The sequence below is a fragment of the Sinocyclocheilus grahami genome, unplaced genomic scaffold (assembly GCF_001515645.1).
Source record: "Sinocyclocheilus grahami isolate Dianchi unplaced genomic scaffold, SAMN03320097.WGS_v1.1 scaffold659.1, whole genome shotgun sequence".
Lineage (NCBI taxonomy): Eukaryota > Metazoa > Chordata > Actinopteri > Cypriniformes > Cyprinidae > Sinocyclocheilus > Sinocyclocheilus grahami.
In genome coordinates, this window is record NW_015505838.1 from 176,215 (window position 1) to 192,247 (window position 16,033).

Sequence of the window (16,033 nt, forward strand, 5' to 3'; positions counted from 1 at the left end):
AGTCTAGGCAATTTTGCAGATTCCTGGACATTACAACTTCATGGATGTAAACACAGTTGCCAGGTGACTCTTGTTTCTGGATTTGCATTCCAGAACAGTGTGTCTTTTAATGTAGGCAGGAACATTGTATTTAGCTGCTGGTCTCAAAATCTACAAGACTACAAGTAGATTTTGGATTAGGTTTGGGTACAACATAGCCTATACTATATGCATTTAGCTGCAACAAACAAAGTAGGAAACTGATAAAAGTAGAATAAACTAATAAGCTAGAAAATAAAGAAAACATTTTCTTCGTATTTTCAGAAGTTTATTGTTTGATTTATACATGAGGGATACATAATAAAAGACACTCTCTTTGTCACAAAGATATCCATATATCTAAAATATTATACAAAACGTATACAAAAATTGTACGAATCGTTGGTTTGTAATATTGAGGTAAGATAGACATAAAAACAGTAACTGAATTATTAATAAATACGATATTTTTTCTCAAAATCAATTACTCACAGTTAAAGCAGTTACATATAAGTTAATGTTCAAGGCCATTACAACAAAAATAATAAGACCGGTTTAGAAAAAGGCCTGAATACCAGTATGCCGTCCTTTTTGGTTTTCAAAACTCAAATGATAAGCAGGAAACTCTTACAAAATCTATTCCGTCCCTATTTATTTCTTAAATTCACTATAGGTTTGTGTCATTCAACTAGCTGTTTGATGTGTCTGCACTGGACTTCAATAAAATAAATGTTTTGTTGATGAATGGAGGGGAGAGAAAAAAGACAAACATGTTTAATGAAGGCATCACTATCAAGCTGAAAGAGGCTCATAGGTGTGGAAGTGAATGCCTTTAGAACAGGTGATCTTCATCACGGCTCCGTTTAGGCTTTCATCTGTTATGATTAGCAGCATTCCTTCTGCAATCAGAGATGGTCTGTAGATAAACACACAGACACAACAAAATCATATTTCACTTTTTTTTTTACCTTGTAGTACAATCAACCCATTTCAGCAAATAATGTGGATTTTTAAAAAGCAAACAAGGCAAATCATTTTTGCGTTTTAAAATCGATCTTCTGACCTCAAACTTTTATTTTCTATGTCGTTGACATACTGTCATTTCAAATAACTCGTCACTCATGTGTCTACAGAGTGTTTGAGGAAGACATATATTTTGTTGGGGAAAATAAAACAATTTCAGATACTCCCCCAACACCAAAAGAATAGTGCTAGAGAGGCAAATTGCAAAGGTGGGAAAAAAAGTGGCAGTGATATATTGGGGTGGAGGTTGATTTGATTCAATTTTAAGTGCACGTCAAAAATCTTGCAAGCAAAACATAGTTTAATCCACCTTTAATAAGTGGGTGGTGCAAAATTAATGTCTAGATTTTCCAGTAAAGGCAAGTTTAAAGGTTTAAAAGCACTTTATCCACTGATTATTTACTTGCAGCAGTACAGATCTGGAATGGAAACAGATTTTTGCCATTATCTAGAAAACACTGTTGCTCTCTGCCCAAGCTGTTTATTCAAGGGACTGAATATAACAAACAAAGCAAAACTACTAAGACATTCGAATACAGGAGAAACAGGTAGTTCAACTAAACTGCTTACTTAAGAACACCATACTTGTCCATCCTTTGCTTGAATTCATCTTTGTACTTGACAAACTTGCCCATCGTTTCCTCATGCTCCACAGTGCGAAGGAGTTGTGTGTCCACGAAGGCTGGGCACAGTGTGTTGATCCTCACTCCATAACTGCCCTGTTCAGATGCGTCCTGCCGACAACAAAACGTGTCCAAACACGGTCAGCCTAAATTACACACACAGCGCAAAGAATGTGTCAACACACAGGGGTGAGAGATCCTATCTGTGAGCAAACACATCTACTCTCTCGGAGGAAAAAAGCTGGGCTGTGAAAACCTCACTGGGTCAGCTGGTTTGGTTGTCAGGTGCTAGAATGTACCATATTTTAGGGAAGTGATTTACATATGGTTAGAGTAAACTTTACTTCTGATAAACTGGTGAGACAGGATTGATGTACTCACTGCAATGGCTCTTGAAAATCCAATCACCCCATGCTTTGTCGCTGTGTATACTGGCTGGTGAGGAGAATGGAGAAATGCTAGGAGGGAACAAAACAAATATTAATTCCAAAAAATAAAAATGTCATTATTTGCCTCATATTGTTCCAAATCTGTATACCACAATTTTTTTCCCATTAGAACGCAAAATGATATTTTTTAAAGGAATTTTTGTGTATGACCATGTCTTTTAAGCTCCAAAAATGCTCCATAAAAGTAGCGTTCTGAAACCATACGGTAGATTTGTGTGAAAAACAGGCCCCATTTCAGAAGTAGTAATTTCAGAAGAAATCTTACCCTCCAGTGAGCTGTTAACTGCAACCAAATCATTGAGTCAGTGAATTTAACTCGAGAAACTAATGAACAGTGAATTAATTATTTCTTTGGACTGGTTCAACTCATGACTCAATAGTTCTTGAGCTGCAGCTCACGGAATGAGAAGATTATTAGGCAATAACGATTGAAATCTCAATGTGTTCCTTGTATGAGTAATATGGACTATTTTTTTTGCAACATTTTTGAAACCGATACGATCACTATGACATTGAATGGAAAAGAGCTGTGTGAAGATTCTTCAGAATTTCACAATTTTTTTGTTCCACAGATGAAAGTAAGTCAGATGGGTTTGGAACATTTATCACTCCAGTTGACTGAATGAAAATTTTGTAACCAGGGCTGCGATACTAGAGTCTGTTGTTTGAAAGAGCAAGGTTTTCATCTTATTGAGACTGTAGCAAAACAAAGCCTGTGAATGATTTCCAATACCTTCATCATGGAAAAATCTCTGGATCTTCCAAGGCTGTGGATTTCTTTTTTTAATTCGCGCATGAAAATCCTAATGGCTCTTGAGTCTGTTTAAAGTGAAATGGCTCTTTGGAAACATAAAAAGCTGAGAACAATTTCCTAAACTAATGCTTTAAACTTTATAGGGCAGTTTGGTGCTTTATGAACCTATATAAAAATAAAACTTTATGTGGAAATTCACCTGCATTTTCCCTATTGTCTTGTTAAAATTTATATTATGCCTATACAGCATTGAGCTTATTCTTTATCGTATGTGGAAAGTTATTGTAATAGTCAAATGGAACAATGTGTCCTTTAGCGTTCAGGCTTTGTTATTATAAACAACATTTAAAAGCAGCATCAAACCGAGGCAGCCAAGGACGCCAGGGGCAAATAGCTGAGACAGTATTTACAATTAAACAGTTCTTATGATCAAATCTAAGCACAACATTAATGCACATGCAGTGAATAACCCACTTTTTCACACAAAAGAAGGCTCTGTTTCCCATTCTGGCTGTTTAACATCTTAAAGGGAGTCGTCAGGCTTTCTTGTCTGTAAACGTTTTAATTAAGGGGTAAGATCATAAAAAAACTAAACCAAAATAATGAGGTCATCCTAAAAAGACATGTTTCCACTTAGCATGGTTAAGTGCTGCATAAATCCACCAGCTTTCTCCTTATATGTGCTAAAACTAGGTCCTGGACATTAGATTACTTTTGAAGACTGCTCTATGTTCTGTGGAATGTTTTGAGGACAAATTACATAAATTATATAATTTATATTATATTTATAATGTTCTATTTTTAGCTACATCTTGCCTGTTTAATTTATAGTATTTGATATTTCTGAGTATGAAGCTGGCTCTGATACAACTGTCTCAGGGCAGCCTAGTGCATTTTCCCACAGTTTGTGAGAGCTGCTCATGGCAAAAATAACAACATGTACAGGTACAAGACAAAATATTTTCAATTAGAAATTAAATTCTCAATTATTTCCAAGTTTCTGGTGAAGAACTATTAGATATTCTGTCAACCTTAATACGGATTCAAGGCTGTCAGAGTTGAAGGGGACTGAAGCAGGCCTATATTTTAACGTAGAGTCAAAGAAATAGTTCACCCCCCCCAAAAAATGAAAATTGTGCTGAAAATGTACTCACCCTTTGGCCATCCAATGAGTTTGTTTCCTCTCCTTTTGGAGAAATTTAGCATTACTTCTCTTGGTCACCATTGGATCCTCTGCACTGAATGGGTGCCGTCAGAATGAGAGATCATAAAGTTGATAAAAACCATCACAGTAATTCACATGACTCCACACATTCACAGACACTTCCTCCAGTGAAAATGTCCATCCCCTTTTGTCCACTCACATCAATATCCACCCACATATTTGTATAGAACTGGGGTGTATTCCAGAAAGCAATGTTAACTTACCGTCACATGTACCTTCAACTTTCAGTTGATTAACCCAAACTTTGCTTTCTTGATGTATGCTGGTTCCACAAACGCACCCGGGAGTAAGTTCAGTCAACTCTGAGTATGTTCACGGTTAACACACAAGACATACTCAACAGAGCAACGAATCAACGAGTCACCATGGAAACCGACGCTATAAGGAAAAGCCATGCTGCTTCTTTCTTCTTCTTTTGTTCAATGGTCATACTAAGCTTGTGTTGTGCAATCATTTTTCAGTCTTTTCGTTTAATCTTTAATCACTGAGAATAAGAATGATATTGTTTGTTTGATGCTGATTATGTAATAAGACATCATATTTCACATTTTATTATAGAAATACATTAGAGAAAACATCCTTTTGCAAAATAAAGAATAAAAAAAAAGTTTGAATGCAGATCCATGTGTGAGATGAAATTAAAATAAATATAATAAATATATTAGAATAAATAAATCTTGATATAATAGTGCTTTATAATGAACGTATATCAATACAACTTAAATATTACCTCATATATTACTTATAATAGTGCTTTATTAAAAAAAAAAAAATATATATATATATATATATATATATAAACTAATATTTTACATTATATAACTATATTATAATAATATATAATATTGTGCACAATCTGTCATGCCCACGGAGTCTGGTCAATAGGTCACGCATGTGCTGATAGCGCTGAAGTAAACTAACTCTGAAACAGAACCTACTCCGGAGCAGGTTAAGTCCAGAGAGTAAGTTTCTATGGCTACTTAGATAGCCTGAAACTTACCTCCGTTTTTGGAACCGAATGCTGAGTTTATCCACTTACTTACTCTTAATATTACTTATAATTGTGCTTTTTTAAAAAAAAAAAAATATATATATATATATATATATAAACTAATATTTTACATTATATAACTATATTATAATAATATATAATATTGTGCACAATCTGTCATGCCCACGGAGTCTGGTCAATAGGTCACGCATGTGCTGATAGCGCTGAAGTAAACTAACTCTGAAACAGAACCTACTCCGGAGCAGGTTAAGTCCAGAGAGTAAGTTTCTATGGCTACTTAGATAGCCTGAAACTTACCTCCGTTTTTGGAACCGAATGCTGAGTTTATCCACTTACTTACTCTTAAACATACCCGGGTATGTCACATAACCTGCTTTCTGGAATACCTCCCTGTTTTGGACTGTTTTCGCTTGTAAACAGTGCTTGATGTATGCATATTACTCTTCAGACTTAGATAAGACAACATTTTCACTGGAGAAAACAATATTATGGATGGAGGGATCATATTAGTCAGAAGCAACGGTTCGAAGTTAAAACATTGTGATGGATTTGCTTATTACAAACACACAGCTTTTTGCTTTACAATACATTAATTGATGGACTGCACTCGTGTGGATTACTTGTGGATTATTGTGATGTTTTTATCAGATGTTTGAACTCTCATTCTGACGGCACCCATTCACTGCAGAGGATCCACTGGTGAGCAAGTGATGTGATGCTATATTTCTCCTAAAAATCTGTTCTAATAAAGAAACAAACTCATCTACATCTTGGATGGCCTGAGTAAATTTCAGCACATTTTCATTTTGGGTGAACCATTGCTTTAATGTTTGTTTCTGCTAATAATTGATGTAATGTGTTGTGTGGTTAAACCGTGGGCTGTCCAAACTCAGTCCTGGAGGGCCGGTGTCCTGCAGGGTTTAGCTCCAACTTGCCTCAACACACCTGACTGGAAGTTTCTATGCCTAGTAAGAGCTTGATTAGCTGGTTCAGGTGTGTTTAATTAGGGTTGGAGCTAAACGCTGCAGGACACCGGCCCTCCAGGACCGAGTTTGGACAGCCCTGGGTTAAACAAAAACAATATCAAACTTCCAGCTTTAGAAGAGAGGGCAATGAGAGAAAGTGAGTGTTATCTCAACAAAATCCCAAGCAAATCAATCTCCAGTTACAAGAAACTAAATTCCATTAATGTAGTCACAAAGTTAGAATTGTTCCACTCACAAAAAAGGGTGATCACCTGTGTTACATTAGTTAAAGAAACCTGAGAGGCAGTGAGGGAAATAAACCAGCCTTTATCTTTCAGTTAAATGAAAAGACTGTTTCAAATCCGAGTCTAAAAACCTGTTTGGAGCGTGTTGGGGGTTATAACAAGTTCACTGTCAGCCAGGCACCATTCATCATCCACCATGTTTACATACACAATATATATATTTATATAATAATATTCATGTCTTCAAAATAATCAGTTTATCTATGTCTCAACAGCTCAGTGGTACCAAAACACAGGTATCTGATGACAGATGGATAACCTGATAAGATATATGCTGCTGATTCATGATTCCAGGGATTTTTTTGGCATCTTTTGGGGTGCTTAAGTAAAAAGCTGGTGATATGGGAATTTGGATTTGCTAGGCTTTTCTTTGAATGGTCACAAAGGCAGAAAAAGATACGGTTATACAATGAAAGTAAGGTACAGGGTGAGCATACATCGACTTTTTCCCAGACTTGTCCTGGCTCGTATTTCTAAATGGCCTAAAATGTCTGGGGTTTGGCTTTGCTTTCCTATTGTTTTCATACTTGCTGAAAGTAATGACTTAAAAGTAGTTTGACCAATAGCATGCAGGCATTATACGTAATCGACCAATCGTGGCATGCGAGAAGGTGGGATCTACAGAGAACGGTCAAAGTAATGCATGTACAAATACATATAATGCATGAGGACTGTAAAGAGCACGTCAATAGGAACCCAAAGGCCAAAACCTGAACATTTAAGCAATTTAGAAATCCTGGCCAGGATATGTCCAGGAAAAAGAGGACACATGGTCACCCTAAGTAAGGAGTGTCCCAGTAATGTAATGTAAATAATTAATGTGAGACACATCTACTTTAATATCCTAGCAACAGTTTAAAAGTTTCCTTTATGATTACTTGCTTACTTTATGCTGGCTCTTCTTTGATGCAGTGGTCTTGGACTTAATACTGACACCTACTGGTGTGGCTGCATTAAGTTTGTTTATCAAATGCTGCCGCATCACAGTAAAACTTTGTGTTCATTGTGTAGTCAACATGGTGGCACCCATGAAGGGGCGACCCGCTTCATGCAGAATAAAACTGCTTTTTCATCTCATGTGAGCGTAGATAATTTCAATAATATATTTTAAGTGATTTAAAGTTTATTTCAAGTGATATGAATTGATTTTGTGTTCAACAAAAACTGCATATTTGAAAGCAGACACTATTGTAGCTTAAAGTGTCTACATTGTGCAAGCTGTTGTGACACTGTTACTATTATTTGCTTTATGTTCTCCTGTTGTTTTATTCATATTACAAGAGTTCATTTAAAACTACTTTCTTAGAAAAAAGGTGTGTCCAAATGACTTGTTTCTGTAAATGTTTTGCATCTTAATCACCAAGCAAGTCATTTACCTTCAGTAAATGCACAGTATTTATTATGCAATTTATTATGTTTAGGCATTATAATTGAGACAACAGCATCTGCAAATATTTGACTCATTCTATAGTTTGCTAATTACCCAAAAAGAAAAAAATACTGTTATGTAACCTTCCTAGAACAACACTCTTTACAGGCTACAGAATATTTAGGCTAACTTTTTAAAAACATGCACGTATGTAAGACACATGATAAAGTTATCAGTATCTTACCTGCCATAGATGAAACGTTGATGATAACACCTCCTTCTTTTCCATACTCTTTACTCATGTGTTCTAGTGCTAAATATGTCCCCTGTATGACAGATGTCTGAGGAAGACAACAGTTGTGTAAAACTGCTAGCACATAGTGAACAGATGTTTTCTATTAGTGAGATTACGCTGACACTGGCCAGCTATTATGAACAAACAAATAATTATACTGCATCATGTCCATTATGAAATCAATCTGCTGAGCATGATTACTTTTAAAGATCTGTAGATTATTTCATACAGTGCATATGTAGGCTTACAAGTGCCATATAATGGCGTTCCTTTCACTTCATAAACTATTGGAAAATCTTTTGGGCTAGAAGCAGGGGGTGGAGTATTTTTTGTGAACTTGTAACTCCTATCCTGAAGTGTGGTTGAATGTTGTGCCCTAAAGCACAAAACGTGATCCCCTCTTAGCTGTGTAAATCATGAGATGTTTCTAATGAAGTGGGGTTAAGTTTAAATGCAGGAGTTTGGCATGACCTATCCATTTTTTTGTAAAATGATTTTTTAACTCACCAAGTTTACTTCAATGGTCTTTTCCCAATTCTTCTCATTGTTGATTCCAGCATTATTGATGACAATATCCAACCGACCAAATTTCTTTACTGTGTTTTGAAAGGCATCTAATGAAAGAAAACACAGCAGGGTTTTCATGTCTTGATGATTAATAACTAATGATTAATAACACTGACAGCAGTATAAAGTGGCTGTGTATTAAAACCAAATGAGCAGTCCACCTAATCAGTTCACTAGTTTTCAAACACAGCCAGTGTCAGCCTATATGTGCCCTCACCTAAATTGCATTCCACAAAGAAACATTTAATTAAATTCTATGGTAAGTGTGTTTTAAGAAACAAGTTTAACAGGAATGAACAACCCCTTCACCACCGACCCATAAACTCTTGTCTTGGAGAAATAAAGGAACTTAACCATAGGCTAAACATTTGATAGTATTAAAACCTCAAAACCCAGTAACATGTCTCAGTGATGACCTGAGGGCCTATGAATGCCTAGTACGACCTAATTAACTTCTCAAACAATGAGACATTGTTTAGGAATAAGATGCGCTGAACATACAGGTGCGCAATATAAAGTGGGTGATTATTTCGTTCTAAGAAAACTATTTCAAACTATGCCAGATTAGAGAAGATGATAAATGTCCTAACTAAAAGGCTAAGCAAATAAGATTACGATTTTACCTTTAAGTTTCCCCGCGTCAGTCACGTCACACTGGATAAAAATACAGTTATCCTCTCCAAACTGGCCATCTAGATCACTTTTACATTCCTCTCCAACAGATTGGTTCAGGTCTACCAATGCAACCTGAATTTTCAAAAAGTAAATTAATACCGTAATGTTAAAACAAATAAATAAATGAAGATGCTACGATGCATGATTTAATAATAACAATAATAATAATAAAAACATAATAATCGCCCCAAACATACGACTAAACTAATTCTTAAGACGTTTTGCACGTTTTCCCAACAGTTAATTGGATAAATCCGCCGTGTCCATTTTAAAAACAAAATTGTCAACGCGAAACCTTCGCCCCATTCTCCAGGAGATGTTCCACCACGGCTCTTCCGATGCCTTGCGCACCGCCGGTGACCAGAGCGACTTTCCCGTGGAGACTCATGCTGCTCACCGCCGAGCGCACCGCGCACTGCTTTATGTAGGAGTACAGTCAGAAGGGGGCGTGTAGATGAGTATTACTACGGTAAACACAGACGGCCAAGTGTCGTTTTACAAACTGTAATTTACACCAAAGTGATGATTACTAACAATTTTGTGAGCGCTCCGCGCATTCGTTCCTTAATGCCCTTGGCGGCCGTCGAACAGTGTACAAGTACACACACGTGGAGTGCGTAAATGAACGCACCTAAATGAACAAGAGACAAAGGATGCTTTCATAAACATTTATTTTTCCGTCTTTCTCAGAGGGCTCATCAGTAAACATATGAAAAGAACTTAACACTTTACATTACAGCGTTTATGTTAAATGGTTACTGACCAATTTAAATAAACACAAACGTAAAATATTTTGTGTTGCAAAATTGTTATACACTTCGTTAGTATTATAACTGTTCCATTAGCTATATGTGCTTGTGTAACACGGACATTGTAAAGTGTGGCAGAAGTATTTACAGATATACACAGAGGAACATACGCATCTCACCTGTATAGCCTCTTTTAATAGCAGCGAGAAAATGTTGACTGCTGGTCCAGTTCACATTGAAAACGAAGTACAACAGACTTGAATTCATGCATAACATTAAATAATGTTTGTACAAAATGAATTACAAATGCTCTTGCATTACACCGTAAATGTCCATGAACGTCTTGTATCCCTTCCATAATGAATGTATTTGCCCAATGTTGATGTCAGATAGTGTTCAAAACACATCAATGCTTTATTTACTCTTAGGAATGCGTGAGACTATACATTATTTGATCATTTGTATGGCACAGTTTTTTCAGCAGATCATTTTGAAAAGAAAAGACGGGACACAAAAAAAAAAAGATCCCAATATTTTAACAGTTTTTAACAGTGTTTATATTTCAATGCAGCAAAGTAAATATTGATAATATTGATAAATATCAATTCCAAGTACACGTTTTCTCATGGCATGTTTTTATATTTGCAATACCCTAGAAATAATTAAAATATCTTCAGAGGCAGAATTACATATTGTTCTCTTTTAGTATAATTTAATAACTTCTATTCAGAATTCATTGTTATACAATCACCATACATGCAGTTAGATTAGTTTAAAACCACTCAAATTATGTTCTTAATTATGAGACATTTCAAAAGTCTCATTTAAATTTTTGCATTACTATCTTTTCTCCATTCATGAATTTGCTACACATGTGTGACAGTATTCACTCCCAGCCGCATTATTTTGCAGTGGCATCATTAGTTTGAAGTGACTGGCAAAGGTTTTTGAACAATAATGCTTTTGTTTGAGAAAAACTTGAATTGGACTTGAAGGATGGTTTCAATTTTTTTAATGGTTAATGACAGTACGCTACCTATTAAAGTTTTCAAAATATGTTTCCTTGAAGCAGTTAATGTTAGGCTAACTATAAACAGAATAGTCTTCTTTGCTGGTTCAGGGTCATTCTTGAGATTTAGCTCAGAATGTTTTTGGCCTGGATGCTGGTTTCTAGAGCTAGTCAACAATCAGGTTGGAGTAAAATGATCGAGGGTACATTACGCTGACCAAAATGCTAATAAAAACTATTCTACACTTCCTTATAAAATAATCAACATTAGTAGTTTGTGTTTAACAATAATGCTTTTGTTTGAGAAAAACTTGAATTGGACTTGAAGGATGGTTTCAATTTTTTTAAATTTTTTTAATGGTTAATGACCTATTAAAGTTTTCAAAATATGTTTACTTGAAGCAGTTAATGTTAGGCTAACTATAAACAGAATAGTCTTCTTTGCTGGTTCAGGGTCATTCTTGAGATTTAGCTCAGAATGTTTTTGGCCTGGATGCTTGTTTCTAGAGCTGGTCAACATCAGGTTGGAGTAAAATGATCGAGGGTACATTACGCTGACCAAAATGCTAATAAAAACTATTCTACACTTCCTTATAAAATAATCAACATTAGTAGTTTGTGTTTGGATATCTGTATAATATACATTTCTGCTCTTGCACTCTTGCCATTTTTCAATAGCTGTATATCAAAAATACAACACAGAACATTGGCAGTAAAGCTGTAAGACAACAGAGTTGACAAAACCAGTGCAAGACACACATCTGTCACTACGAGGGGCTGTAGTCAGTATCGGACTGTGCTTCTGTGTTTAAACAGGTGTGTGGAAGTGCTGACCACTTTTGTTATAGTTGCGGGACAGGTGTGTCAGAGGCCCTACCGATGCCTATCCATTGCATAGTGAGCGCAGTGGCCTCGTATGGGTGTACAACACAAACTATTGAAATTAACCACCGGTCCTTGACATCACAGTTTTTCATAGTCATTTTAGCATAGGTCTTGGCAGGAAATGTTGCGCGCAAGTAATAACATCAGAGTTCATTGATGCATCTTTGCTGTGTTACTACCGTACCTCCCAAGGTAAAACACTCCACAAGAGCAATTTCTGAGCAAATTTCCAGAGACGTTGTTGCAAATGTCGCGCCGCGAGTGTGGCTCTTGCAGGGATGCAGACGGGTACAGTGAGTGCATCACCTATCCTGGCAACGCTCACGCAGAGGCTGTGATCACTGAGACCGCATGCTCTCACTGCAAGAGCATGAGTCTTGCCCTTCACCACTCGCGGATCGCCTTTTTTTTTAAATCGTCTTTCTTTAAGAAAAAACAGCGGAGCAGTGGGGTTTTAACACTGGGCTCAAGTGAACTCAAGCCAGCGCCCCTCGTCGGCTGCAAGCCTTCGGCACATCTGAGGAGGAAACCGCCGGAAGAGCCCGCCCACGGCCTCCTTGACGAGTGGTACCTAAAGGGATGCAGTCAACATTCCTCTGGTCAACGGCCTGCTCCATTCTTGCCGGCAGTTCACGAGGAACTCATCAGGACGTGGCACTCCCCCTACTCGGCTCGTGTTAATCCCTCTACTTCCACCACTCACCACTGTTGACAGTAGGGGTGGAACGGTTCGTGGGAAAAAATCGAACTGTACGGTTCTCCACACATGGTTTGGCACGCTCTAGGACCGCGGTTCAACTTAAATCTGACAACGCATCTTTAATATGGTTTGCTATAAATAACACGTAAAACAAACAAGGTTCAGCTAATATATGTTTATGTTGATGGACGCGCATTCTGGCTTACCAATACATTACAAAAACTGCGATTAAAAAAAGCGCGCAAACCCACGCAGAACGCGCGCAGATATTAAGCGTATCTTTACTCTATTGTATTTATTTGTGCTGTTGCTTGTAGTTAAATAGATTATTCTTATTTTCTTTATTTTTATTTGACAGTATAGTTTTTGCCTAAACATAGCACATACTGAACCATACCGAAACCGTGACTCTAAAACCGTGATACAAACCGAACCGTGAGTAAGCTCAACCGTTCCACCCCTAGTTGACTGCACTGAAGAAAGACGTTATAGCAAGCTCCCTCCTCTGGAAGAGGTGGTCGCTGCGCATCTGTGCCCCCAATTGGCCATGGGGTTGAAAGCCCATGCAACGCCTCCATCTAAGCCCTGCAGGACTACCTCTGCCCTAGCAAACAGGGCTTATTCAGTGGCTGGCAAGGTTGGCTCAGCGCTTCACACGATGGCAGTGCTTCAAGTTTTCCAGGCCAAACTTCTCCGCACCATGGACGAGTCCAGCCAGAGTTCTAATGCATTTAGAGAGCTGCGCACAGCGACTGACCTGGCTCTGTGCGCTACTAAGCCCACTGCGCAGGCAATTGCCAAGGTGGTGCTGTAGCGCCACCTTTGGCTGAATTTGACTTGAACATTCGAGGGAGCGGCCTATCAGTACACAGTCCTGCCATTCGGACTGTCCCTGGTCCCGTGTCCTTTTATGAAGTGCATAGACACAGCTATTTCCCCTCTGAGACAGACGGAAATTAGCATTTTGAACTCAGCCTCCTGGAGCGCCTTGGGTTGAGAATCAATTTAGCCAAGAGCGCTTTGTCTCCCAGCCAGCGAGTGGTCTTTCTGGGGACAGTTATCGATTCTGCCCCGAATGCGTGCATGGATTACTCCGGAACGCTCCCTGACTATTCAGCGACTAGTGGCGTCATTCAAATTAGTGACTTCACATTCCCTCAGGGCTTTCCAGAGGATGCTCATGTCAGCCACTTCCTCTGTGATTCCTCTGGGCCTGCTCAACATGCGGCCCCTTCAGTACTGGCCAAAGCCCATGTTCCATCCTACGCTTGGCACCTGGGACGTTTTCATCTCAGGGTAACCCACTGCTGCATCAGAGCCATGGCCCCTTGGAAAACCTCTCGCCTCTCACATCAACTGCCTCGAGATGATGGCAGTTTTTCTGGCCATAAAAACCTTCCTGCCAGCCTTAAAGGGGCACCATGTCCTGGTCCATTCGGACAACATGACGGTGGCAGCCTTTATCAATCACCAAGGCGGTCTGCAGGTCACGTTCCCTTCACAGGTTGGTTGGGCAGACTGAACCAGGGGGCAGACATACTGTCCAGGGACAAGGTAGCTCCAGGAGAATGGAGACTACATCCCCAAATGGTTCAAATTATTTGGTCTGTCTTCGGGAGGGCAGAGGTGGATTGGGCAACTTTCTCTGCCCAATCTACTTTTCGAGACAGCGAGATGTACATCTTCCCCCCTTAGGTCATCAGATGGGTCAGGGAAGTCAGATGCTCAGTCCTCCTGGTGGCCCCACTCTGGAGGAATCAGATGTGGTTCCCCGAGTTGATTCAGCTGCTATCAGCAGACCTTTGGCCAATACCACTGAGGTATTGGCGACCTTCTCTCGCAAGCAAAGGCATGATTTGGCATCGCAGACCAGAGCTGTGGATCCTTCATGATTGGCCCCTCGACGGGAGTTTTTTCAGCTCCCCATGAGTGTAACTAATACCATTTTGGAGGCTAGAGCTCCATCCACAAGGCATCTTGATGCCCTTAAATGGTCAGTCTTCCCTGACTGGTGTGCAGCACGGAACGAGGACCTGTCCTTTTGTGATGTGTCCCACGTGCTAACCTTTCTACAAGGAAAAGGGGCACACACCTTCCATGCTCAAAGTGTATGCAGTGGTGTATAAAGTACCTGAAAGCCATACTCAAGTAAAAGTACAGATATCTTTATAAAGTCTTAAAGTATGTAATATTTATTGTACTTAAGTACGAAAAGTATTTTTTTAATATTAAACGTACTTAAGTATTGAAAGTAAAAGTACAAGTAAATGCAAAATGCAAAATGGAAAAGATGTTATAGATGAAAATATAAAATGTTCATACACAGCTTGAGTAGCAAGATTGTGTTCAGTTTTAACTCTTTCTTCCATTTTGTATTTTTGGGTAAGAATAAGAAGCACTCATCCGGTACTTAAGTGTCTTTCATTCCAACATAAGAAAACATTTCTGGAATCTGCATCTGAAATAGCATTTAGATGTATTTACACAGTTTAATGTATCTAAAAGGGGACATGGATGCATTTATCCAGCAGTTACAGATGGATAAACACTGTTGTAGTGTCTGGACCAATCAGACACACCATTTTTCATTTGATTTAACAAATCAATTATTAATTAGATTTAAAAAAATTCACAGACCCCTCACCCAATAAACATAATAAACATATTGGGTGCCAAGATGTCTGTGAACAAGGCCCAGGACCCTGGTTACCATGGCAACCATGACACCTTTGCTAGACCAGATAAACTTTACAACCTAATGGCATGTTGAGAGTTCTCCCTCTCACTACATTTTCCATAGGAAAGACACATAATGCACAGCAAAATGCACTCTTCTCTAATAAATTCATAGGAAAACCTTTCTGTGAATGAACACACATCTCCTCAGGACATTGTGTATACCATTACAGTTCTTGTATAATTGTCTTTTGAATTGTATACTGTTTTGTGTGTGTGTGTTATGATAGATCACTAGTTAATATAACCCCACCGATACCATGTTTGGTCTCTTTGAATTTGTCTTCTGATGATCTAAATTAGCATTTATATCATATGTGGGTACATAGGCAATATATTAGTGTTCTAAGAATATTTAATCATTTGATTCGAGTTCCATATGCAAATTGCCATGCTCTCACACAAAGGGTCATACAACTCCCCAGTATTTCCAACCTCCCGCTTGGAATTTCAGCCATTCTCATTGGACAAGCCCATCCTGAGAGGCGTGAATCTTCTCAGCCCTTAAAAGGCTGATGCACAGTTCCACCCATGTAGTTGTTTTTGTTCTTCTTCTAAGTCTTCTGCTAAAAATCTTCTGATTGCGGCCTGTGTTGGAGCTTGAGCCGGTGCGGGCGTGCCCGGTGGGTTCCAACACATAGTCGGTCAGTCTGCGGTTCTGTTAGATTCTGAGA

General features: G+C 38.4%; 2 protein-coding genes across 2 annotated transcripts in view; both read right to left on the reverse strand.

Moving 5' to 3' along the window:
- Positions 1 to 298: 298 nt before the first annotated feature.
- Positions 299 to 9,668, reverse strand: LOC107558775 (15-hydroxyprostaglandin dehydrogenase [NAD(+)]-like). Its single transcript, XM_016242452.1, has 7 exons — positions 9,576 to 9,668; positions 9,229 to 9,352; positions 8,546 to 8,652; positions 7,988 to 8,084; positions 2,046 to 2,122; positions 1,612 to 1,775; positions 299 to 934 (listed from the first exon to the last, which is right to left on the reverse strand). Exons 1-7 carry the CDS (start codon positions 9,666 to 9,668, stop codon positions 811 to 813), a joined length of 786 nt encoding a protein of 261 aa, XP_016097938.1. The 3' UTR covers positions 299 to 810.
- A 4,941-nt stretch (positions 9,669 to 14,609) lies between these two features.
- Positions 14,610 to 16,033, reverse strand: part of LOC107558772 (glycine receptor subunit alpha-3-like) — a 66,122-nt gene continuing 64,698 nt past the window's right edge. The window contains exons 10-11 of the mRNA XM_016242449.1: positions 15,948 to 16,017; positions 14,610 to 14,692 (exon numbers count right to left, since the gene is read on the reverse strand). Coding sequence (XP_016097935.1) covers positions 14,610 to 14,692; positions 15,948 to 16,017 — 153 coding nt within the window. The remainder of the gene's footprint in view (positions 14,693 to 15,947; positions 16,018 to 16,033) is intronic.